This window comes from Hirundo rustica, chromosome 9 (assembly GCF_015227805.2).
Source record: "Hirundo rustica isolate bHirRus1 chromosome 9, bHirRus1.pri.v3, whole genome shotgun sequence".
NCBI classification, from domain to species: domain Eukaryota; kingdom Metazoa; phylum Chordata; class Aves; order Passeriformes; family Hirundinidae; genus Hirundo; species Hirundo rustica.
In genome coordinates this window covers 14,797,302-14,822,182 of record NC_053458.1, presented here as the reverse complement: position 1 = coordinate 14,822,182, position 24,881 = coordinate 14,797,302, and the positions used below count along the sequence as shown (strand labels likewise).

General features: G+C 38.6%; 1 protein-coding gene across 4 annotated transcripts; it reads right to left on the bottom strand.

Annotated features, from left to right (window-relative positions):
* Nucleotides 1-980: 980 nt before the first annotated feature.
* SH3GLB1 (SH3 domain containing GRB2 like, endophilin B1) lies at nucleotides 981-23,179 on the bottom strand. Of its 4 annotated transcripts, none has more exons than XM_040072921.1 (11): nucleotides 22,915-23,179; nucleotides 20,008-20,149; nucleotides 17,401-17,529; nucleotides 15,630-15,763; nucleotides 15,153-15,245; nucleotides 13,522-13,608; nucleotides 12,125-12,148; nucleotides 8,155-8,244; nucleotides 7,585-7,685; nucleotides 2,445-2,676; nucleotides 981-1,453 (listed from the first exon to the last, which is right to left on the bottom strand). In XM_040072921.1, exons 1-11 carry the CDS (start codon nucleotides 22,984-22,986, stop codon nucleotides 1,346-1,348), a joined length of 1,212 nt encoding a protein of 403 aa, XP_039928855.1. In that variant the 5' UTR covers nucleotides 22,987-23,179; the 3' UTR covers nucleotides 981-1,345. The 4 variants fall into 4 exon arrangements, with proteins under 4 accessions (XP_039928855.1, XP_039928856.1, XP_039928857.1 ...); XM_040072922.2 differs by having other exon boundaries at nucleotides 13,570-13,608; nucleotides 22,915-23,062; XM_040072923.2 differs by lacking the exon at nucleotides 13,522-13,608 and having other exon boundaries at nucleotides 22,915-23,062.
* Nucleotides 23,180-24,881: the final 1,702 nt, after the last annotated feature.

The following is a 24,881-nucleotide window of genomic DNA, read 5'->3' as shown; positions in this document are numbered from 1 at the left end:
CTGAAGTAATTTCTTCTGCTGAACGTTTCATCACTACATGCTTGTAATGACAATGTTAAAAATGTGTTAAGGAAATGCCATTGCAAACAAAGCTGCTGATCAGAAGCAGTTGACTAAGCATTGGTGCCAGTGTTCCCTGAGAGCTAAAGTGGACTTCTGGTAATGCTGCATCATCTGCAAGGAGAAGAATTTCCTTTTCAATGGACGGCGTTTCCTTCTAGAAGTCCAGCCCAATTAACTAAATATACTGAAACTGAGAGTAAAAGAAAGAAAAGAAGATTCCCCTCAACTACACTTTTAAAATCTTTCTGCAGCCTTAAAAATCTTCTACTCATGAAATGCTAAAGGGTGCAGTGTTTAGGAAATGTTTTCATTTACAAATAACACTACTTTTGATAAAGCCATTTTTAGATTCAAAACATTTCCTTCCTGCATTGAAAGGAGATTCTCTTGCAAAGCAAAATGCCTAACACTAATTGAATCCAATTAGAACATGACAATAAACTGTTGCATAAGAATTGGAGATGTAGAATTTCGTTACAACCTATAATCTGAACAATTGTACACTCATCTATACAACTACTTAAATGTAGGGAGACAGTGCATATTTGGTTAGCAAAATGCACTGCTTAATTTAAAATAAAGGCTGATTTGCAGTTGAAAGAATTTTTACAATTACTAATCAAACTGAATTAGACTCTTTTCTGGAAAGCAATTAAAGGAAAAAAACACAAGGCAAGGTTAAAAACAAGTCAGGTCGTACATCCCTACTTTGTGTCAATCCACCTAGGTGCAGCTTAAAATCCCAGCATACTGGGAGAATGCCTTAAGTATTCCAAGGTGACTGAATGCACAAGACACTCAGCAGAAGCCATGTGTGCCTCAGCACAACTGAGCTCCACAAGTGCTGGCAACAGATCCCCATGATTTATGTTCCACGTTTGATTTTGGTTATTCAAATAACATGCATTACACCTGCATCAGTTCACAATAAGTTTATTTTATGTGAAGAAAAGCTTTGCCATTAATGAAAAATTTCAGTAGAAAACAGTACCTCCTGCTTTCAATCTAGATTACTCAAAAGTAGAAGCTTGTATTAGTGAAAACTTCAGTAGAAACAAATCTGTAGGAAACGTTCTTGGCACATGAAGTAAAAGCTTTAAACACATTAAGTTTGAATAGAGTATTGACCGTGCAACCATGCTGGCAGAAAAGCCAGTTTTTAATGGCTGGTATTTGTCCCTCAAGACAATAACATGGAAGACACACAAACCTGCTTACATAACGTTAATTGTATATAAATATGGTGTTGCCATAATTGACAGTCTCTAGTCAGGCCAACCATTTAGTTTAGCAGTTCTAAATAAGTAATAGGCACTTTGCCTTTCTGATTTCCCCTTTCACCCATCAGCCAGTCTGAATCCATGCCAGGGATACTGTACACTGTTATCACCTACAAGAAGAAAAACACATTATTATAAATTTCATTTGCAGGGAGGAGAGTTACAGTCTATCTTCATGTGATTCCCAGTATCTTAGAATTGAGATTAACCAGGTTAAACAGAGCATTTAATATGAGCATCCATGGAACATAATCTAATGCCATAAAAATTATTTCACTGGTCCATGGAAAAGAATAGACACAATATCAGATCTTAAAGTACCTTTTTTCTGTTGAAATTCTATTCATTACTGTTTATTTTCCATTATGTTTTATCTTTAAATCTTGTGTATTCAGCCCCAGCCTTAACAGGCAACCTAAAAGACACTTCTGTGGCATGCATGATAGAAAAACAGATGGTGTTGTGCTACATCTTCACAGAAAATCTGTGCCCGCAACTTCTATAGAAGTCACTCTTAGATAAGAAAAAAGTCAAATAAAAATATTGAAGTAATGCATGTTTAAAAACTCAAAAATCCTGATTTTTTTTTCTAATTTCTTCTTCAGCATTAAGCTACATTCACATTACCAGGTGGAACTCTGTTCCAGCACTGTGCTTCATCACCTATCTCCATGTGCTTTGTATAGACTCTCTGACTTACAACTGCAACAGAACTGGAACCGGAATAAACACAGCACAACCTTCACCATCAAAGCAAGAAGTATCTGTATTTTCACATTCTTCCCAAATTGCAATACTCAACACTTGAAAGACTAATCATATTGATAATAGTGCTAAAGGTGTGGTGAAAACTAGACAGCAGAACTGCACCTTGACTGTCTAGCAAATGTTCTTGCAAGCTAAGATAGCGTCACAGATGTTGACTCTCACTACAGAATACTAGGATATATATAGGTACAGGACAATGCTCCAAGGATATTACTGAAATTTAATTTTAAAAAATCAACTACACAGAGTTTTTGATGTAGCACATCTTAACTGGCAACTCACATGCATTCCCATTTTACTTTCAAATGATCAAGGTACATAGAAAACTCTTACCTCATCTGCAAGTAGAGATAATTCACTGCTGTTTGCAGCATCATAATCATAGAGAACTCTTGCTTTTCTGCTGCCACTTGATGACTTCAGTTCACTGAGGCCTGAAGTAACAACTGAATTGCTTACTGAAGGCAATGAAGCAGAGGCTGAGGCCAAGACTGAGGGAGTAGAAACGCTCTGCACAGGAGTTGTGGAAGACTGATTGTTGTTAGAGAGGAAAGTAGATGGAAAGCTGTGAGAGGGAAAAAAAAAAAGATTCTGAGTGAATCTGTTTTACACAGGGCATTATGCACACTCCCATGCCTAAACTGGCATTCTTATTTTTATCAGCAATAAACACCAGTAGATAGCATAACGTAAATAAAGATAGTTGTTCCTGATACATACATAATTTAACAGAAACACTGCCACCTTAAAAAACCCTGAATATTTGTCTCTTAAAAAAGGCAAAACCAAGAAAGCACTGTTAGTCAAACTTAATTCAGACTGTACTTTGATAAACATTTCTTTTGACAGCTCTGCCAGGAAAAGTAGCCTCCACCTCCTCCTGCTCATTCCTCAATTATGTGGTTACACAAAAGATTGTGCTGACGAACCAGATCAGGGAAATATAACACAACTTAAAACCACAGCCTCCCTCTTAAAGCAAGAAAAAACACACAACTACTTTTTGTAATCTAAATCAGTTCATCGATTCATCTAACTTCATGCTGTAAAACAAAAAAAAATTTTTTACACTAAGAATGAACTTATATCAACTTAAGCTCCTCATTTCTAGGTCAGGCTGCTATTTGCTCGGTGCCAGCTGCAGTGCTTGCCAGACCCTCCCATGAAGTCAATTAAACTCATTAACCTGACTGAAAAAGAGGGGGAAAAAAGTGTATAATCTCCTACTTAGTTAATGAGCTCAGTCACAAAAAACTGTTCTGAGTGACAGAGCAGATACAAGGGAAAGCACAGAACAACATGACTGCAAAATGGAAGGAGCAAAAAGGAGAGCAAAGCAGCAAGAGATTTTGGGGCAGTGGAGTAGGAAGAATGGAGCAGCAATGATGAGCTCTGAGACTGTCTCATGTCACTCTGCCCTAAATGCTGGGATGCAGTTCTGTGGCAGGCTAAACTCATTTATTTGGCAGCTGAGGTAACAATTTCTTGTCCCATTGCTGCCTTACTTGGTTCTAACACCCATCTGGATTCTACTTTAAGAGTAGATCAATAGAGGGTTGAAAAAGTGGCAGAGCTGATGCAGTAAAAAGGGGCCAGCAACTAGGAGTTAGACTGAATCACAATGACCTGGAACTGGAGTTGCATTTCCTTCCATTCTTTTAACCAGTGAATTCCCACACATAACTTCCCTCATTGGTCCTTCTACATGGATACATTTTCATCAACATCCAGGATATGGGAATTACACCCCCCTCTCCTTTTGTTTGCCCACTCTTTTAACATAAGGAAGATCTATCCATACCACACATACACACCCACCAGAAAATAGCCTCATCCCAGCCCTTCCCAGCTCTGCTCCCCTGACTCTTTCTGAAGGTGCAGCTCAGTGGCAACTCTACCCACATAAATCCAGATCAGTATATTCCCATAACCATGTTTGCAGCATTACTGGTGCTCATATATGATCACAAGAGGAGCTGGTTTAGGGAGCTGATACCGGTAAAAACTAAACCCATCAATGCAGCAACTAATTTTTGGTTCATGTGACAATAAACAATGGAACTAAGGCAGCCCATATCTGCAGCAGTCCTGCATAAAAGGTTCCAGGTTCACATTATATTTAACCTGGTAAATGCACAGTGCCACCAAACACGGTGGACTCACTCCTGTACCTCTTTCTTGTACACATGTTCATTCTCTATCACTTGAGTCAGATCTAGAAATCTGCTGCTTTTGATTCAACAATCTGAACTAACCAAAAATCAGGAAGACTTAATTTTCCACGAGAATAGCTTTCTAAACATGTTCACTTTGCAGTCACAATTGTATCTGACTGAAAGAGCAGCAGTGTAAAATGAAGGACAGCACTAGCACCCTGACAGTCAGACCGAATTGCATGTAAAAATTGGGAAGACTTTCAGGAAACTCTTCTGAGTTTAGGTAGCAGCTTACTACTGTGCAAAGGAGGATGTCCTACTTCCCCCTCTGCCTTACTTTGACCCCCTTGATCATAAAGAGCTGGTTCAACTCACCAAGAAGAGATTGCAACTCCACCTTTTTTTTTTTTTTTTAATTTGCTAGATTAGTTTTTCAAACTAGTTTATCATGTTCCCTTAACAAATCAAACAAGCAGAATAAAGGAAGGCAAAACCAGACCACATGTTTCTGTAGGTATAACTCAGCTGTGCCTCATGATGGGTTTATTACTTGATTAGTTGGCATTCAACCAGAGGGATTTAATTTAAATGACTATCAGCTGTTTCTCAATATTGCTAAATGACTGTTTAATATACTGCTAAACCTGTTCTCAGTTAACACAGTAATTACCTGTAAGTCATTCTGCTCAGTTCAAAGGGTCACTGGTTTGTACAGTCAGTGGAACAGAAAGCCAAAACTTTACAACTACTCTGTCAATCAGTGGGGCATTAAGTCTCACTCCTTTTGCAAAGCCAGATGTAAGGCTTTTTTACTGGAAGGCTTCACCTATACAGAGGTTGTCTGGTTTGGGGTTTTTTGTTTTGAATGCTTGAGTAGCAGGTGTTTCACAGCTCGTAGAGTAAGATACTAGTAATAGATAATATGAAAAAAACCATTATGCCACAGCTTACATTTGTCTGTCAGGGAAGCTGAGAAACTTCAGAGCAAAAGCAGTTATGAGGAAGAAAAAAAAAGCAGCCCAGAGCACCAGAATATTTGAAACAGATTTGTTTAGTTCATTCTGAGGAACTGAAAATAAGAAAAAAGGGAGATTTGATTCCCCTCACAGGAGGGGAAGGCAGTACAGAGATAAGCAGCTGGTGCTGCCTTGAAGAGAAACATCCATAAAAACACGTCTATTTATATAAAGAGAACTGAGTACAACTTTTCCCCCCACCTTTCTTACAGCTGCCTCTGGAGAGTACATCAGGAAGATCAATGCTCAGCTTTGGAACCAGGAAAGGGTTTATGCCCTAGATTCTAATTCAGGTAAAATATAATATGCATCTCCTCTGTGAACCAGATTTCTGTTTCAAGTAACAAACTGATCTCACTTAGAGGCTGAATGCCTCTGGTCCATCAACAACCTCAAAACGAAACTCAGTCCTTCACAGTTCTTGGCTTTGATATGAGAATATTGTGCAATAGTGTTCTTAGATGTGTGAAAAGCTCAGCACTGTGTGTTAACTAACACAGCACAGGCAGACACAACTGAAATCGAGCTGAGCTGCCCAAGTTGTTTATTTGGTCTCTATGTACCCACATAACCTGGGGAGCACAGAACACAAACCCTACTCATCTGCTTATTTCATGCAAGTGCAACACACCACATCCCTAAAAATGCAGACATTTCCAAAGCAAGGAGCACAACCTGATACCCTGTCCCAATGCTCTCTGTTATACTTCAGTGGGATTTCCTTGCACAAGGAAGGAAAGACACACCCAAGATTTAATACCATAACTATTTTAATCTACATAGGCAGAGAAACTTCATTTTGCTCTTAGAGGCATTTAGAATTTTGTAAAGTTTCCATGCTTTTGGTCTTCTATCAGCCATAGTAATTTTATTAAAAATATTAATCAGATGATAGCCACATAAAAATACATCCTTCTGTTTTCCTAAAGGCACTATTTTTTTCAAATACACTTTTTTTATACCTGGTAGCAATTTACACAAAATTCAAACAAAAAACCAGCAGTTCTGGGACAAGCTATGCATCCTAAAAGCAGAATTTAAAGAGGAGCATATTCTTCTTTAGAATAAGGGTACTATGTTTAAGGCCTTCTGTTTGATAAATACACTAGGATAAGAGTACACATTTTAAAAGTATCCTCTCAAAATAGTTGTGTAAATATATTTCACTTAGTTTCTAATTTAAAAGTGGTTTTTCCTTAATACTGCAGATGTTTGGTTTCAAGCTTTCAATTCCACAACTTGTATTTATGTGCTACCACGTTTTATAGTTGAATATCTGGAATGTATTAGATTGAGATTTAACTTTAAAAATGCAGCCTTTTTTTACATCAAAGTTTTAAATACTTTAAACTACAGTTTAGTAGTTTAAATTCTTTAAACTACAAATTTAAACAAAGTGAGGAAATCAAATGCCACAGGAAATTGCAAGTCAGGAAAAGGATAAGACTCAAGAACACTTGGTTTTACTTCCTTGTCAGGGAAAACATAAACAGAGATACCTCAGAGACAGTTACCTGGAACAGATACTACAGTAAACTTTAAAGTACAGACAATTCTTCAGTGCATACACTCACTTAAATAACGTGACCTGTGTAACTCTAAGAAAGGGTGATTTGTGAAGAGTTAGAACAGAGAAACCAAGAAGTATGTGGATCTGTCTACAGTCCCACCAATCACACAAAAAGGATTAAGAGCACAAACTAATGGCAGTTTCTTCTCTTACTTTAAAAATGCTAAACCCATGAAACAATAAAACAATGCAAATTTGTTCATTGTATTTTGTGTGCTCTGGATAATAGACAGGATAAAGTAGATTTCTCCCTATACAGTATCTGCGCTGGCAACTCAGCTAAGAGTGGAGAACAGTTTCATCAGAAAATCAGATAATGACCTGTAGCAAATTAAAAGTCAACAGGAATTTATAAATAGTATAAAAAGTTTTCCCACATTGCACAGTGGTTTAGTAGCATGAAGCATAAGACAACTGAATGCTTACAAATAAATCTCTAGAAATTCCTTTGTGTCACATTAAATGAGGTTACCAAGGCCTCACCTTCCTCAATTACACAATATATAAAATCTCGGTAGATCAACTCTCAAAAAGCATTAGTGCTGTGTGTAGGCTTAGGGAAGTAGCTGCACTGTGTAGTTACATATTAATTACCTGAGAATAGATAAATTGCCTTCCAGTCCAGCATGCCTGTATGTTCACTACTCTTATATCAGTGTAAGTTTTCCTACTATTCATAAACATTTATTAAAAAACTAGTTTTTTGCCTGAAGCTTATACAGTATTACTACCTTCCAAGTTGTTTCTGGAGGTCCAACATATATTGGTAACACTGTGCATAATAGGTCATCTGAGCTTCCACAAAGTCATTCAGACAGCGGAGATGATGCGCCTGTAATACAGCAAAGAATTCCAGTGTTTAGTCTGTAAGGGCACCATGCTGCATTAGAAAGAGCAGGCACCTCATCAGGTGTCAATGCCAATAGTGGCACTTAGGGATGAACACCAGATAGCCGTAGTGCCTGGATTTACCAGGAAAACAGGATAATAAAATGTCACAAAAATTAACATACTTGAGTAAACATTTTTGTGGTTTCAACACTCAGTTGATCTGATGAATGGGAAGCTGGGTATAAAGAATGAAATGAAGGCTCCTGCATTCTGAAGGTTAATGGGAAAGTAAAGTTAAATTCAGTGGATATTAAATTAGAATTTTTTTAAGAAACCAACCCTCATAGTATGATGCTTTAATGCACTGAAGTGAAACCTCATAGACCAGCGTTCCCAAGTAGTTTACTGCAGCTGTTTTTAGAAGGTACCCTGATACTGACTTTCCCCCTCAACTCCTTTTGGGTACTCACATGTGTGCTGCTGATTCCTTCCAGCAGCAGCCTGGTAATCTCTGCTTGACGGTCAAATTCACTCTGAGTGATTCGCACTTCCTGTTCAGACTAAAAGGAAGAATGCACGTCAGGTACTGGTACAGGCTCTGTGCCACCCCTGCCCACCGCAACACTTGATGCACAGCTGCTCATACAAACACATGAATGACAAGCTTAACTGTTTGAAATGGGCCTTTTCTTTGCAGATCTTTACTAGGCAAAAACAGTAAATTGCATTCTGGGTTCAGAAATGTTGAGGCCCTGTGTACTACACCTACTACGTATGCAAAAGAAAGGCATTTCTTTGCCAGCAGCGCTGACAAACTTACTTAAATATCCCACTTCTTCCAATAACAAACCAAGTGTTCTCTGGCACAACCCTGTCTGCACCAGGGGTTTTGTCAGCATACCAGTGGCAGCTAAGAATAATGTAATTTTTTTCTATACATCAACTTAACAGGTCTCTGATGAAATAATTCCGGGTAAATCTCACGTTATTTTTCCCAGGAAACTGCACAGCAATCAGCTGTACGTAAATCTTTGATGTGAAGTTTTGCCAGGTTGTCTCATAATTTAATGTCTTATACTGGCCACCAAACTACTACAACTGTTTCTGGAGCTTGTAATCAAGGAGTCTTTGAAAAGAAATCAATCTGAACTACACAAAACGTTCTAACACTTGGTGTTACGATTAGGGTAAAATTTCTATTCAAATTATGTAATACAATTTTCATATTTCAATAATTCAAATTTATTCCCTGTTACATATAGGCCTCAACAATTTTTAAGTAAGTTATCAGCGTTACACTTGTTTTAAATTACTTCAGTCTAGCACAGCCAAAATTACTTTAGAGTAGTTCTTTTGGAGGGAAAGAAAAAAGGACACTAAACTCACATATACAGAACATGTGCTCTAAGATTCATTGTTCCAACACATAAGGTCCTCAGCCTAAAATCTGGATTACCTTGCCTCAGTGCTTATATTCATTTAGTGCCTTGTTTCTAAAAACAGACCCAAGGGCAAAAATCTAAATTAAGTCCAAGGTGCAGCAATTACTATTCTCAACAAAGGAGGAAATATATTTTCAGGAAAACTCATGAGGTGATACCAGCAAAACACTGGTTTCAAAAGCATTTTATGTGTTTGCAAACAATGTTAATCAGTATGAAAAGTCACATGGAACCTCAGAAAAGAGCACAGAAGAATGATACAGTTATCTAAGAAATGTTTTTCCATCTGAAGTTGCTGCAGCTAGAAGGGCTTACAGAGTAATTAAACAGTGAAGATGTACCTAAAGAGAACTGTGTGCTTCTTACTCAAAACTGAGATAGCAGTGTTTGTATCAAATTTCAACCTAATTAGGTCCTCAAAGTTTGTTGAGGAAACAATCTTTGCTTGGAATTTTCTGATTAAATTTGAATTAGTATCAGTGAAATCCATCTGTCAGTCTTTGAAATGTAAGAACAAACAGATGGAAAAACCTACTCTGATAGCCAAGAGGGGAAGAAAAGCAATATCTTAATTTTCCTTTAAAAAACCATCAAAGCAATAAGTAAATTGTTTATCTGGAGAGAAATAGTTTTGTCTCTTGCTTCTCTGAAGTCAGTAGTTACTAATGTGTTTCTGTCTCCCTGTCAGGTAAGTAAATACAGGAGAATAGGAACTTAAAATTATTGTGATGGATATGTCCCCTTCTTGCATTTGTTTCAACAACGTTCTAGCAAATCAACTACTTTCAGCAAGAAAAGGAAAAGTAGGTAATGTGGTAACATATTAACTTAGCCAGTACAGAGTTACTTAAAATATATTTACAAAAGCCCAACGTAGTGGTTTTATAGATATTTACATGAACTGAATTATGTGATGATATCTTTAATCAGTTTTGATCATCCCTATTTTCAGTACTGTTAAGTGAACAGTAGCAGAACAGAGTATCTATTCTACACCTTGGGGTAAAGGTGAAAACCAGCTAACTTTTAATCTGGGAAGTTTATGGCCAGATCACCTTTGTTTGTGAACAGAGTGAAGAGCTCAAAAATATAAGACAATTTCCCAGCTGCAGTTGTATTGTGCTTTTTAGAACCATTGAAAGGCCTCACTCATAATGATCCCTCAAAATGATACTTGTTCTGTAACTACAAAATAAGACCTCCAGTTTTGAATCTGAATATTCATATGTAAATAATCTCCCCAGATTTCACATAGGAGTACAGGACTACTTAGAAATACTGTGCAATCCTGCAGTAAAGGAACAACACACATGCATAAAAGCATATGAAATAAAATCACCTTCCTAATGTTGTTTTACTAGACATGCTTTTAGTAAAACACTGCTAGTGGATATATACCTGTGCCTAGTATTTAACATTCCTTCTGAAATGCAGAATTAGAGGAAGCTAAACTGAAGAAAGTTTGTCATTGCCACCCCACATATCTTTTATTCCAACTCAAAAAAACCCCAAACACCTGTAATTGAGCCAGAGATGACTGGATGGTCTAAAATCTTTGGTGGGAAGCTTATATTTAAATTGAAAACATTTATGAATCTCCTCCTCCAACTCTCAAACACAGGGACAGATTGTCTTTAGAAATGTGGATGGATTACTACTCTGTTAGCTGTACATAATGTTGTAGTTTCTTCTCAATAATCTCTGCTATTTATATACTAAATAAAAAAGAGAACCTTGAATTACATAATTTATTACAAGAGCTAAAGCTTTTTGTCTTCTTTATGCTACAGTTAAGCACTTCATAGTACTTCTTCTTTCCAAGACACAATCTGTGAAATTTCACTATCCTTAAAATTGTTTGTCCTTTTCTCTGAAAAGTAAATAGCTCCAAGATCAGTTTTCATTACAGCAGTATTTTTTCCCTGCCATTTCTTCCCCAATAGAGAGGACCAGCAGACAGGTATCCTGCTTCCAAATGTTACTTTACTTAATTAAATAATTCTCAAACTTTGGAATCAAAGTTGACCTCACCCTCATTTTACAGTTAACCCTCCTTTTACTTTAAATGCCTCCTTCCCTCTGAACTCACACTCATCCTCACCTGTGCACATCATAACTCACAGAAAGTTGGAAGAGCAACTCCCACAACTCCCAAGATTTCACTTGAAACTGCATATCCCAGCTTCTCCCTACACCTCCCACAGCTGCCTAGCTAGTTCCCCATTAAAACCATACTGCAAAGCCCCTGTTCTCCTTCTATTGACATAATTTTAATTACCCTTCCTCCACAGAAATCCATTAAGAAATCCCTCCTTTCCTGTTAGCACTCCCTCACAGCCTGTTGTGATTACTGGTTTGTCAGAGCCAGTGAGCCTAAGAACCACCCTTCTGAAGGCAGCAGCCACAGCCTAACATTCCATTAGCTCCTCTGAGTCTGTTCCTGGGCAAGGGGTGGCATGACAGAAGGCTGCAATGCCCATCCCAAGGCTAAGGCTAAGCTTACAAACTAGCTTTCAGGGCAGGGGCAGTTTTCAGATGTGCTTACCCCTAACTTAAGCTGCTGAAGATCTAATGACACTGGGGAGAAAGGTGAGGTGTTTCATGTTCTGGGTAAAACTTGAAGATCAGTATTTTCAGGAGGGTTTAGATTACTAGACCCAAATATTTCTGAAAATTTTCAAATAAGCTTGTTCTTAACAGGACACCGTATCAGTAAATTTTGAGAGAAGCCCTATAGTTGTCCATTGTATCTTGTCCCATGAGAATCTTATGGCACTGGTCCTAAGTGACAGCCAGAAAAAGCTCACTATGAAACAAGCCCTGGGCATTGTTCTGCCACTGAAACCTGAAAGGCCCTGGAGGGGCTCAGCATATTCTGATGTAATGCATCAAGCTGCCAACATCAGTCTGAAATCAACAGCACGTAACATCCTTTATTACAGTAGACCAGCACAAGTTATGATTTCAGAATTCTGCAATTTTAAAATAGTTTACTTACTTTCGTCACTTCCTCAGCCCATATCTAGTCAGCATTAAGAGTGGGGCAGGAAAAAATAAAAACATACAAACTTAGACATTGGCGGTACTCTATTAAGGTATGTAATCACACTTTGGCTTTTAAGTACTTTCCTGTCCTCAGCACTTCACAGAGATTTGAGGAGTGCTGTAAGTCAGGTGCCCAGAGCCCTTCATATGAATCTATTATGAATATGGATAGCATTACATCTATGAAACAAATTAGATAGTGAAGAGAGTATGACTTGTAGAACTCATATATTACAAGAATCTACTTAAAACAAGCTATTACAACATGAGACATGACTACTTAAAGAAATGACATGAATCAGACAACCTAAATTACCTTAGAAGGAACTTAAGTTACATTAATATGTTATAATAATGGAAAACTATGGAAAGCGATTCTCATTTTTACACTGAAACAGATGAATGCTTTCTCTTGCTAATTTCATTACCAGTTTTCTATTTCACAAGCACTTTGACTGAAACCTAAATTTAATTAAAAATGCTACAGAGGTATCTCAAACTGAATATTAGAGTAGCAGCAAGCAGCATAGCAAAATCATAGAACTGCAAGGGATTTAGTCCAAAAGTTAATTACTTCAGCTTGCTCTTTCAATTCCCTCTTGCAATGTGGTTTTTCTTTAACCTTCATCTTCTGCCACTGTAAGATGATGACACTATCAGGAAGAGGAAGAAATATGTATAAAGGTTGCAGGAGCAAAGTGTAACAAAAATTTATTTGCTCCTTTTTTAATCTGATCACAGCTGAGAAATCTGGAACACTAAATTGAGATGAGACCCAATACGCTGTGCAGGTCCAAACCCCAATCAGAACAGCCTGGACAGCACAGTCTATGCCGTACATAACTAATTAACCACTTTCTCTTCCTCTTTTACAACTATGATACTAAACCCAGCTGCACTAGAGTCCTTGCAACAAGTTTAGGATACATTGTACTCTAAGTTAAGCCATTAACCTCTGTGACATTATTCAGTTGCAGTTTTTTGTAACACATTGCTTGAAAGGAATAATTTCTACATATTCCTGGCTGCTTCACATAATTCACTTGTACTCATATTAAAAATTCCTTTCCTCTGATAGCTCAAAATAATTTCAGAATTGAAAAATTAACTCCTTTGTAGCCAAAGTTTATGTTCATAAAATCACAGAAATTAGAACATAATCCTGTGTATTTCAAATGATCAGAAATAATCTGATAAAAATACATCTAATGCTGTACTGACACAAGTGTATTTAGTGCACTACACCAATCCACTTTAGAATGGAAAACATCTGAAACAAGACCAAAATGAGCTGGATAGCAAGAGGAAACATTTGACAGGAAAATGAATGAACACAGGAGGCCAACAAACCTTTAGCCATTTTACATGCAGCAAGTTGAGCATGTAAGAGACATTTACCATAATGTTATTCTCTTCAGGCTGAGAGGTGTTTAGTTGCTTAAATGTATAGACGAAAAACAAAAGCAAATTACAACACTGTAAATATAGCAGGTAAATAGATTATCAGCACAAAGCACTGCAGGTTTAAGCTAACCAAGACCGTGAAGTGTATCTAGATTAAAAAATTAGTTTAGATTTTGATTTTAAACACTGAACTAAGCTGTTTCAGTTATACAATAAGCATGGGACAAGTAATTTTCAAATTATTTTTCCCAGTTATAAAAATATATAATCATATGTAGATAATATTTAGCACTTTAACCTGTCACAGAAAATAATAAAGCATAAAAGTTTGCATCATAGCTCAATACACTTCACAAACCTATCAGTCCAGCCCTGTTTCTTAGGTTTCTTCCTTATAAATAAGGGAGCCATGCAAATGACGTATTTGCATCACACCTACATCCAGTTAGTTCTCACTTCTATATTGCAGAGGATAAAGACGAGCTGCAGTTTTGTTATTTCTGCTGGCATTCTACAGTCTGACACTTCTTAAACATGAGCATTGCTGTCAAAATGTAATTAAAATTAAAGTATAGACTTAAAAATATGTATGGTTTAAATGCAGAGGGACAGCATGCATGACATGGAGTGATACACAAGAGCAGAACTGTCTGGTAGAGATTATGTTGGTTTTTAGATGGATCACGATCTCAAAGACGCAACGCACTTCAAAACTCAAGATGATGTCTCTGACATCTTTCAGGACAGATGCTCACTTGGAAAAGCCAGCAAAAACTAACAGTTCTTCTTGTGCCTCTCCATCATGTACACTGTCCCTGTGTATTTAAATTGTCTGGATTTCTTTATCTCCATGACCCTTATTGCATTAACCTTTATAGGAAAAATTACTTCACTGTCCATCATTAACTGCTGAACCTTAGGAATGCAGTGAAAAGATAGCTATGGAAATACTGTAAATATATCCTGATGAAACTACATACAGTCAACAGGCCATTCCTTCACTTATAGCATTTCAAGAGTTTTAAAAGCAGTAACTTTTTTTTTCCATTTAATCTCCTTGAATAAGGTTTTTTTGAGGTAATCAAAATGGTTAAGTCATATGAGTTGAAGAGTCTCACTTCTGTTTGGTGGCATAAAACAGTAAGCAATATATTAAAGAGAAACCACAAATATTTTTGACATAGAGAAGTATAGATAGGTTCATCAGTTGAAAACAATTATACACACACACTTGAACATTTGCAGAGATTCAAGTATTTGTATTTACATCCATATTGGCAGGTTATATATCAATTAATTTTTGACAGTATAGGCTTATCTACTATAAAACGAGAATAAGTAAGTCCAACTTCACAGAATATTTAAAAGTAGAAGACTAACACCTTGATCAGTAACTCACTTCTGTTTCCTTGTGCTCCACTTAGGCATTCTTACAAAAGTATCTATAAAAACAACCAGGGTAAGAAGCTAGGACTGGAAACATAACCAAGCAGTCAAGCAGATAAAAACATATCAATAAGTCTGAATGTTATGGACCAACTAAAAAAAAAAAAAAAAAACAACAAAACTCTACTTACTGCAGCTCGAGCTTCTGCAACTTTTGCCTTCTTCAGTCTGGTTTTTGCAGCATCCAAGTCCAGTCTTTTGTTTTGTAACAGTTTACGTTCTTTCTGAAAGTGAGTTAGGTTAGTTTGTGAGAATGGGTACACATACAAGCAAAAGATTGTCTACTTGGAAATGCTTTTAATGAAGTATCACGTAAAAAAAAGTTCTTCAGTTAGAGAGAGGCAGAATTAGATCCTAATTATTCTCACACAATTTATACTCAATATGCGTACTTCTCATACAACAATAGTAACCAAACAAATGTTCTCATTATTTTGCTTTTACCTCGGCAAAAGAAAACCAGAAAATACTCCAAAGGCAGAAATTTCACTTGAATTTTTCTATATTACCTTAAGGAAAGTAATAATACACCATTATCTACCACTACATTTCGAAGACCGACAGTTACAATTGGTGTGGAATTCTGAAAAATATACAATTCAACTTACAGAAATAGTTTTGTAATCTCCTTCAATAAAGTTTCTTAGGGGAGTGAGAAAGTTTATAGCAGAAGTTTGAATTAGTTCTCTGTCTGCGGCCCCAATTCGCTTTTGTGTTTCTCCACATTTAATGAGTGCATTTCCTGCAAAGGAAAAAATATGTTAATCGTATTGTTCGGGCAAGAGGTTAACAAAACAGGTTGCTACAGTCAGGAAAGTTTAGGCCAGCAGTTTGAAAAACAATCCAATGCCATGAAAAAGGCCTTCAAAAGAAAGAAAATAATCTGCAAAAAACTCAACCCTCCTCCGCAAAAAAATGCTAAAAATCCCCCAAAACTAAACACCAAAAAACCCCCACATAAAAACAACAAAAAAAACCCCATACCAAAGTAAACAACCATACAAACAACACACCAAACCATTTTTAATATGAACAATCACAGGTCAAGGCAAGATTTCAATGAGATCACATTGTAGAAATGGCGTTATATATAATTATAGCAACTCCATAGTGAACACCTATTTCAGAACTGGATATCATACATACTTATTTTAATCCAACTTCCTTTCCTATACAACATTCTTTGGATGGGAGGAGTTGGTAGCAAGGAAGAAGCTTATTATGTTTTTCCTTAATAACGTGCTTTTCCTCACCCCCATCTACTCAAACTTCTAAATATGCATTCGTACATTAACAGAGCAATACTTTGAAATTTAGTCGCAAGTATTGAAACTGGAGATAGTGTATCAAATGGAATTTCAACAGCCTGACACTACTTAGTTAGAAAGGACACTAAGTGTCCAGAGGACTGAGACTTTATGACAACACATGAAACCCTAACAGTGTATCTATAGGCTAACATTTGATCTTATTTGCCTGAATTAAAAAAAAAAATCTGCAACTTAAGGGACAGTGTGCCTCAAAGTACAACTCTGATGTTAAAAAGCATGACTTGAAGCTGATGATCAGAAGGAAGGCCACAGATACATAAAATCACATGGAAATTGGAGGAACAAAGCTTGCCATTATTAATTTTGGCAGAAGAATTCTATAAAACATTTACTTTTATTTAATTGGATTTTCCTTTTTTGAAAAGGAACAACATTATTTACAGATACAAGGAACTCATTCTTCACAGAACAAAAGTTTTCCCTCCCACAGTAATTTTGAAGAAAGAATTAAAGAGAGTGAACTATCAGACTCTGCATACCACAATACAGACTGACATCTGCATTCTTCAGTTGTTTAAATTAAATTAACAATTTGTATCAGCAATTTTAGGAGTTGTAGAGAACACTAGCATTTAGACTTTTAATTAACAGCAGTGTAAAAATATTAGAGGCCCTCAACCATCCTGTCATAGGTATATAAATTTACTAGAGAAAGAATAAAATTTGCACTGTGTTCCACACTACTATGCTTATCAAAATATTATCTATTAAGAAAAGCAGGAAAACTAGTACAGTTAGAGTGGTTTATTACTACAGAAGTCAATTTCAGGTAACATTTTCACTCCAAACCACAAATAAAATCAATAAATTCCATCAAATGTGCAGATGTGTTCCTTTAACAAGGAAACGAAACTCCAAAAGTAGTTGTTCTGGTAAGATAATTATCCATCAATGAAGACAGATACCATTCCAACCACAAGTTCTGTTTCTAGATTTGGATAGAAACCTCCTAATGTTCAGTTATATAGTAAGTCAACTCAAACTGACAAGAAATATAATTTTATACTGTTAAAACAGCCTATATCTATGGAGGTTTTTTGCTTCTTACCATAGGCTGTTCCTGGGCCAAATTCATTCCCAGCATCAATCATATACTGGCCTAGTAACTCTGGATTATTCATGCGACTCGGTGCTTTGCGGTCCAGCTTCTCATAGACAAATTCTTCTATTCTGGCATCTAAAAATGTTTATTTCAAATAATTACTGTCATTCAAAGTACAAGTTAGAAAAAGAAACAAACAAACAAGAAAGAGGAACACAAAAAAATAATTTCAAAATCCAGCCATTAAATTCAATATTAAGTGAACAATGTTAAGCTGGAGATCCTGTTCTTGAAAACTGACCATTTTGCATATTTGCCATGCCATGTTCAAGTGTTTGCTAGAATCATCTGGGAAAATGAAAATTTATACTTTTCTTCTCCAATAGCATAGTTATACAGATTTTCAGAATTTTGATCAGAAGCCTTCACAGTAAGAGCAATAACACAACACTTGTTCTTTAAAAAAAAAAAATAAAAAAATCAGTCTTTTGCTCTCCCTCCAGAAAAAAGATCAAAATCGTTCACAATTAGCAGTAGGAATTAAGTTGAACAACTACTCTAAGTTTCCTATTAAGATATCCTGAAAGTTCTATGGCCTCAGAAATTATATCCTCTTTCCCATGCCCTATGCTCCCTTGAAACACTCTGAAAGAAATCATTAGAAGAGATTAGAAAATGCTTCATTAGTCTGAGCAATAAAATTATCAGAAAAACCTGTTGAGACTATGTGAGCATTACTACCCATCTATCATAATACTTTGTACCTAAGAAGCTACAGGGAGCTTCTTAGGTGGAAAGGCCTCACACACCTACACAGGGACTCTGTAACTGAAAAAACAAAACTCCTCAGATATAATACCTGATTTCTCTGACCAATTGCTTTCATTTCCCACCTAGCTGGCTTTATTTATACAGTCAGTATGAACTAATTTCAGTCTACAATAGAACAGACAACCACAAAGAAGCTTTCCAGTGAACAAACCTGCTCCTTTAATACTACCTGTCAATTAGACAACTTTCAACAGCAGTGGATTAAATAACTACTCTCTCACGAAGGTCACAAAAATTAATCTAAGACAGACAATTACAGGTACGAGTGCATTCCCTGGCAACAAGTGTGAACCAAAAATAATCAAAAGTGATTAGTTTTTTTTCCTTTATTAAGCCATACGATTTATTTTTTAATAAATCACAAAAGAACTGGAAAGTAATCTAAATTTATTGGACTATTGCATGGGTGTGATCTATAGGTACAACTATAAATGGGATTGAAAGTGATTTTTCCTCCCCTAGACAGGATTACTCCATTAACAACCACCAAAATCAGCTCTCTCCAGCATGTGATCCTTCTCCCAAGAAGGCCAGCAAACAGCTGAAGTTACATTCACAAAGATCACTGCTCAATGCTGAGTATTTTTAGCCATCAGAAAATGGACCGGTGAGCAGAACTGAGATGCTACCATATATCATCCTTCCACTGAAATTTCTTTAGACACTTCCACTAGCCTCCAGTCAGTGCTTCAATATTCAAAGCTTACAAGTTTCTGAAAAAGTCCAAGAGATGGTACAAATACTGAATTGAATGAAAAAGACGACTATTTCCTCTGGCTAGACAAAAGTAGAAATTTGAGCTAGAATATTATGCAAGTTCTACTGTATCTTTCCCACATGATTAGTTGGTTTATACTTAAAATACTGTTTTTATGGAACTAAAAGATGCAACACACTTCCAAAGTAATACTTCAAACACCTCTGTAATAAAGAATTTATCCACTTGGCATTAGCAGTGTATGCTTTCCCTTTACTAATGAATCCTAGCTCAGTATGTCACTACAACGAGAATATTTATGTTTTCACAGCAGAAGTAGTAGCAAATTATCATTTGAGCAAACCCAAAGGAGGTTTAGATCTTTTCAGTGAAGTCGTTCATCCATTGACTAGACACCAGGTATTGACTTAAAATCTAGATCTATACACTAAGCAAATTCCTATAGATCCAAACTCCAGTACAACTGTAGGATAAGCCTGAAACTGATCTCCTCAACATTACCACTCATAGCAGCAATTTCAGAAACAAATAAAATTAACACACCATAAAACTTCATTTCTTCTGCCCATGTTTTTTTTCCTGTTACAGTAAGAGACTCAACAGTGATGAAACCACATCTGACACTTTTTTGCATTGCTTAAGTAGGGTGCTAATTCTTTAGTAATGGAATTGTTAAAGACAGGTATTTGAGTTCATCTTGCCTGCTTCAAGCTGATTTGAATTGTGCAGATTATTCCAAGATATCTGGAATTAGAATGGGAAATTCAATTAAACAGGAAACAATTCAAAAAAACCAATCAACCTGAGACTGAGCAGCATATGGAACCAATACGACAGGTTAAAAAGCTCTGTATAAAGTTTTCCCCATTTGAAAGGTTCAGGAAGTACCAGCATTCAGCAGCGTCTCCAATTCTTACCAGATCTTCAAAATGTGTTTTCCATAACTGCAGCCTTCAAATTTTAAAACTGCCGTGTTTAATCATTACTTATGCAATAGCTATTGCAGTAAATATTTACACTGGCCTATCTATTAATTCAAAATAAAAACCTGAAGGGCTCCTTACTTGGATTTGGCTGCAATAATACTTCTGTTTGCTTCATTATTTTTTCTGTCCACAATTTGGTGCATTCTGCTTTGCTGAGAAGGTTCTCCAGGTGAGCATCCAGTTCAGTCTTCTCAGCCTGACCAAGCTTTTCCTCTGTGAACTGCAAGTTAGCCAAGGTTAAAAATACTCAGTTCATAGAAATGATTTTCGAGGACAAATTTATAACAGTCACTTACATTAGATTGAAGATGATGTTTTAAAAGATATAACCATTCCCCACTCACCAGTAAAAATCTAAGGACAAACTTGAAAGCTAATAAGTTCACCAACACATCCATACTATCAGGTAAAAAAAAGGGGCAGGAGAATGTTAATCAGACAAAGATGTGAAAGGTAATTTATAACATCATGAAGAAATCCTCTGCTAAACTTGGTACTGAGAATTCTCATGTGAAGGATTTTGTCCAGTTTTGCAGTGTGCTTTAAAACATTAACCAAAATGCAAGTCTAGAGGTAACAAAAAAAAAAAAAAGATATTACTTTGATCTTGTATATTTTGTAATTGTTTTGCAATTACCCTTGTGTAAAACCTGAAGACAAATTAGATTCCCATTGCAGCTACCTCGAATATATTGAAAAAAAAGTCCCGTCCAGAGGAAATGGAACAAAAATAGAGAGTTTAAACTTCAGTAAGAAGATTTAAATTATAATTAGAGATTAAAGAAAGCTTCTAAAGACAAGGATTAAAAGCTAAAACAAACATTCTTGGGAAGTTGTTAAACATATATCTTTGGGGGTGGGGAGCGCTTTGCCTTTTAGAATAGGACAAATCAGCGTTCGATAAACTCTTTAGATATGTGTTACGCCTCAGAGAAACAGTAAGATGACCTCTGCTGTTCTTGTCCAAGCTGTGATTTCAGTGACCATGAAGTACAATATAACTTCATTTAGCTAAATAAATCCACCAGACAATTCATTTCACTTGATACAAAAGTCATGCCGAGCCTTACTAACCCACAAGCAGTTTGTTTTTCAGTCCCAGACAGGGAGAAGCGACACATTTCACATTAGGGAACCAAGCAAAGCCGGAAGTGAGAGCTTTAGAGCAGTAGCTCCTCACAGCAATGATGATCTCATCCCTTGACAGCCCACTGCTCAAAGTCAGGCATTCTCAGGAGAATCTGGCTCATGATTAAGTCGCTAACAAATTTACCAATTAGGAACTTAACAGGACTGGAAGCATTCTGACTGTCCAATTTCATTCTTAACAAGTTCTTTGGTGGCCAGTAAGAAAAAGAATACAACAGAAGTAAACTGGATTGTTCAAGTTTGTTTTAATTTCTGTCACATGTAGATTAACCAACTTTGATAGCAGGCACATCTTGATAAATGCTTCTGGCATTTGCAGTTCTACCTAAAAGCAAACTGCAGTCATGAGAAAGTTCAGCTGCCATATAGGGAAGAAAGGAATTTATTCATGAATGTACTATTACTGTTTAAAAGGCTTTTAAAACTATGCCAGGTGTTCCCAAAAACTTTGTACAAATTCTTTACAATATAGTAAAAATAGGTCTGGAATTAATTTTTTAAATTACAGGCAAGAGTATTTGTATATAAAATTATTAATATTTCCTACTAAAATTTCCATAAATCCTCTCAGCAACGTGACGACCACAATGTTATATTTCACATATAAACTTAAATGAAATCATAAGGTCCCATCACAAGATCTTACAATGAAGGGTGGAACTGCATCTCTTTTTTTTTCCCTTGTCCAAAAAGAAGAGAAAGTGAAAGCTGGAAAGAAGGAGTCGGTTTGGAAAGTAGGTAGACCTGGGAGAAGCCGGAGTAGTGGGTAAAGCATGGAAATACATCCACAGTGACTGCTTTAAATTCATCTAAATTAACAGTATATTTTCGATGAGCTTGCATTTTCAGAGCTCTGCTGTGCTGTTGATCATTGATTCTGCTTGAATATTGAGATTTAGGGCAATACATCAGACTGACCACACCAGCTAACAACGCTAACCACGTTCCAAACCTGGCTGTGACCCAGCGGGAAGAAAGCAAAGTGGATTACTATACACTGCTTGGATGTGCATCTTCATACAGTAGATCTGTTCAAGTTTGATTATATAAGGAAAGGAGATTACGGCTCATGGCAAGCGCTAAGGAACAAAAGACAGTTATAGTACCCTTACTGTGAAGAAAGGGAAAGACCGAATCGGAAACAATAGGCTATCAAACAAGCTTACGAACGATACTAAAGGTAAAACAAACCTATCAGCCTAAGCAGAAACACAGCGGACTTTCATGTGTGACATCAGAGCTCGACTTTTACCGATCAGGCAGCGATATGAATACGTTTCTAGCAGGCAGTAAAACCCAGGTGCTTATTTCAGGCGAGACACACCTTTGTCCTTTACATGCACAAAGTCCAGCCGAATCCCCCGGCAGCTGATGCCTGCGCACCTCGCGCTCCCAGACCCGGCACCTTCTCCCCGCTTTGCCCATCTGACCTTAGGCTGTCTCACCCCCGCCAGCCCCCCGAGGCTGCTACTGTGCAGCCAGCCGAACCGCCAGGCCTGCCCGGCCCGCGGTCGAAGAGGCCGGCTGGAGGAGGCTTCTCGCAGCAGCCCATCGCCGCCCGGCCCGGCCAACGCTCCGGCCTCACCCCCTCCGGCACAGCCGGGCCCGGCGCTACCTCCGAGCTGGGAGCCCGCGGCGGGCCCGGCCCCTCCCGGCCCCCGGGGCGGAGCCCAGCGCCCCGGCCAGCGCCCCGCGCCAGGCCCAGCGGCAGCGGCGGCCCAGAGGAGCCACCCGCGGCCTCGACCCCGGCTGGGGCGTCCCTGCCTGAGGGGGAGGGGGGAAAACCCGGTAGAACCCCGTCCCGGCGAGGTCCCGGCAGGGGAGGACGGTCCGTACCTGCACGGCGCGGCTCAGGAAGGTGCCCGCGTCAGCCGCCAGCTTCTTCACATTGAAATCCATGATGTTCATCTTGGGCGGGGGCGCTGACTCAGCCCAGGCACCCGCGGCGGCGGCGGCGGCCGCTCCGGCCCGTCCCTGTGGGAGCCGCCGGGGGCGGTGCCGGGCCCGGCCCGGCCGCAGCGGATTGGCGGGGCCGCGGCGTCAGCCCAGAGCCCGGATCGGCCGGGTGAGCGGCGCCGGCGGCCGCCCCGCCCCGGCCCCGCTCTGCCCGGGCCCCGCTCCGCCCTGGCCGCCTTCCTCCCCGGCCCCGCTCCGCCCCGCCCCGGCCCCGCTCTGCCCTGGCCCCGTTCCGCCCCGCCCCAGCTCAGCCCCGCCCCGCGCTGGCGTGAGGGGACGGCGGGCGGGGTGGCGTGGCGGGGTTGGTCGTGGTGTCCGGGCAGAGTTTTCGCCCCGGGCAGTCCGGGCGTTATCGGCAGCCCCAAGGCTGCGGCCGCTTTGGGGCCGGGTCAGCCCTCCCGCTACTCCTGGGCGAAGGAGGCTCTGGGAGCCGGCCGCGGCCTTTGCCGTCAAGACTCGCCAGCGGGGTGGGCGGCACGGGCAGAGTCCCCTCGGGCGGGCGGAGGTGGCACACCCCCTCCTGCCCCCAGCACATCTCTCCGTGCCCCAAGCGCGGAAATCCCGCCGCTCTCAGGGCCCGCGGCCCGGCCTCTCCCGAGGGCTGACCCCCTCCGACCCGGCTCTGGGAGGACAAGTCTCGCCCCCGCTCCCGTTTTTGTGTCCTGAGTTTTGTAAGTCAAACCTTGTCTTCACGAAAAATACTTTTCAGATAGACCGCCAAAATGTAAGCTGGGGCTGAATTTTCAAGAAGTCGTTAAGAAAAAAAGTGTTTATTAAAAGATGTTTGGATAAACATCTACTGAGATGCAACGGGGCATTAGCACCAAAACATCACAAAGAGTTTTTGAAAACCAAGGTTTTCAAAGTACAGTAGCAAAACTCAATAGCAGTTAATCAAGCAAATTAGGAGAAAATAGTCTCTACTTTTAGTAATTTCCATTATTTTAACATCTCTCATCATGATTTTTGGGTGTTCAAGAAGAAAATAAAGGACCTTTGACATGGCCAGGAATTGGAAAAGATTTACATTATGGCATCATTGGCAACAACTTAACATATCCAGCTTGAAAATTATCCTGGTTGTTTGGTTAAGTAATTTATTTCATAATTCAAATAGTAAGCAATGCGTGGCTGAATTTGATAAAGTCAGAGGAAATCCTATGGCATTATGACAAGAGGTGAATTCCAGAGAAGGGAAATAAGTAACAATCAAAGCAACCTTGCTTACATGCCGGTCAGATTCCAGGAATTAGAACCAAAACAAAACCCAGGCTGTGTAAAATTCCTATTGTACCTTTTATCCTGGTAAGAACAGGGCCTGAAAGCTATTGTGTGTATGTGTTTCCTTTTCTTGAATCATTTTACCTTTTTCAGCTTGTGTTTTCTTACTTGTACGTGGGTATAAGTGTTTGCATATAAAAAAACCTATATGGCAAATTTGTTTCCATTTCCTAAAATTAGCATTACTGGTATAAAGAAGTCCCACGAATTTCTCTTTCAAGGCCCAGTACTATATGCCCTGATGAAAGCTGATTACAGTCATGTAAGTGCTGATTACAATTCACTGATATCAATTTAGCATACGTGAAAAGACAGCAACATCAAGAATTTTAAATTGGGATCTACAGATGCAGTTATTTCACTTCATAGCTTCCATTGGTACTAAGTTCCAGCAGTTCACACTGATTGATTTCCACAAAAAGAAATACCCAACAACTGAAAGCAGCGGTGCCTGAGCTTGAAGCAGCGGTGCCTGAGCTTGTAGCAGAAGCATCACCTCAGCTGCTATGTACCCCAGTAATGCCCTGTAATACTTTCAGGCTGGAATGAAGAGCCATCAAGTCGGT

Excerpts from the sequence above, each read along its gene's own strand:
- SH3GLB1 (XM_040072921.1), bottom strand. The coding sequence starts at position 22,986 with ATGAACATCATGGATTTCAATGTGAAGAAGCTGGCGGCTGACGCGGGC. Across the intron at positions 17,530-20,007 it reads ATTATTGCAGCCAAATCCAA|ATGCCAGAATAGAAGAATTT; the intron begins GTAAGGAGCCCT and ends AAACATTTTTAG. Across the intron at positions 15,764-17,400 it reads TGGCCCAGGAACAGCCTATG|GAAATGCACTCATTAAATGT; the intron begins GTAAGAAGCAAA and ends TTTCCTTTGCAG.